The sequence below is a fragment of the Daktulosphaira vitifoliae genome, unplaced genomic scaffold, assembly GCF_025091365.1.
Source record: "Daktulosphaira vitifoliae isolate Bord-2020 unplaced genomic scaffold, ASM2509136v1 Scaffold_4799, whole genome shotgun sequence".
Lineage (NCBI taxonomy): Eukaryota > Metazoa > Arthropoda > Insecta > Hemiptera > Phylloxeridae > Daktulosphaira > Daktulosphaira vitifoliae.
In genome coordinates, this window is record NW_026104359.1 from 1 (window position 1) to 872 (window position 872).

At 27.1% G+C, this 872-nt stretch overlaps 1 protein-coding gene across 1 annotated transcript; it reads right to left on the reverse strand.

The window, feature by feature from the left end:
- Window positions 1-63: 63 nt before the first annotated feature.
- LOC126910132 (cell adhesion molecule DSCAM-like) lies at window positions 64-660 on the reverse strand. The gene is made up of 2 exons (XM_050692518.1): window positions 420-660; window positions 64-365 (listed from the first exon to the last, which is right to left on the reverse strand). The coding sequence occupies exons 1-2, from the start codon at window positions 538-540 to the stop codon at window positions 88-90; spliced, it is 399 nt and encodes a 132-aa protein (XP_050548475.1). The 5' UTR covers window positions 541-660; the 3' UTR covers window positions 64-87.
- Between the last annotated feature and the right edge of the window lie 212 nt (window positions 661-872).

The following is an 872-nucleotide window of genomic DNA, read 5'->3' on the forward strand; positions in this document are numbered from 1 at the left end:
TACAAAAAAAATTAATACTTTATGTAACAATAATAGTCAGCCAATTCCCACTGAAGTCAAAAACTTGTATATTAAAATATTATCAAATTATTTACCTAATACCATAATATTATGAGTAATTTTATCTTTTCCAAAAGAGTTTTCAACAAAACATGAGTATTCTCCTGCATCTTGTCTTGTAACTGACCTTATTAGTAGCGAACCTTCTGGTAATTGACGAATACGATCATTATTTTCAAGTGGAGTACCTTTTATTTTCCATGTAATTTCTGGAGCTGGCACACCCACAGTCAAGCAAGGAAGTTTAACATCTTCACGGTAAGTAGCAGTGAATATATCATCAAATGAAGCAATCATTGCGGGAACTAAAAAAAACATATTAAGTATTAAAAATAAAAACAAATACTTTGATTAATTACCTCGAGTATTGGGGGCAATGATAAGTGGTTTGGTTGGCTGTCCTTCGCCAATATTAGTTGATGCAGTAACCCAAAATTCATAAGGTTCTTGCTTGGTTAATCCAGATGCTTCAAAACTCATTTGGCTTGCTGCAACTTTATGAACCAAATTTGCTTCTTTCTATACAACACACATACATATAATTTTATCTAAACAAAATATTTCTTTTAATGATGAAGTAATTTCAAAACTAGTAGTTACCAACTAATTTTTAACACTAAGTCCGACTCTAATTTAATAATTTTCCAATTTTAATTATATTTTATTTATATTATACAAATAGTACCTAATTTAAATATTAACAAGTTTATTCTTTAAATATTTTAGCAATTTTCAAGTTTTTTATGTAAGAATTAAACTATGAAAAAAATTAACTTGATATTCTGAATTCATATCTAATAAAATAATTTATA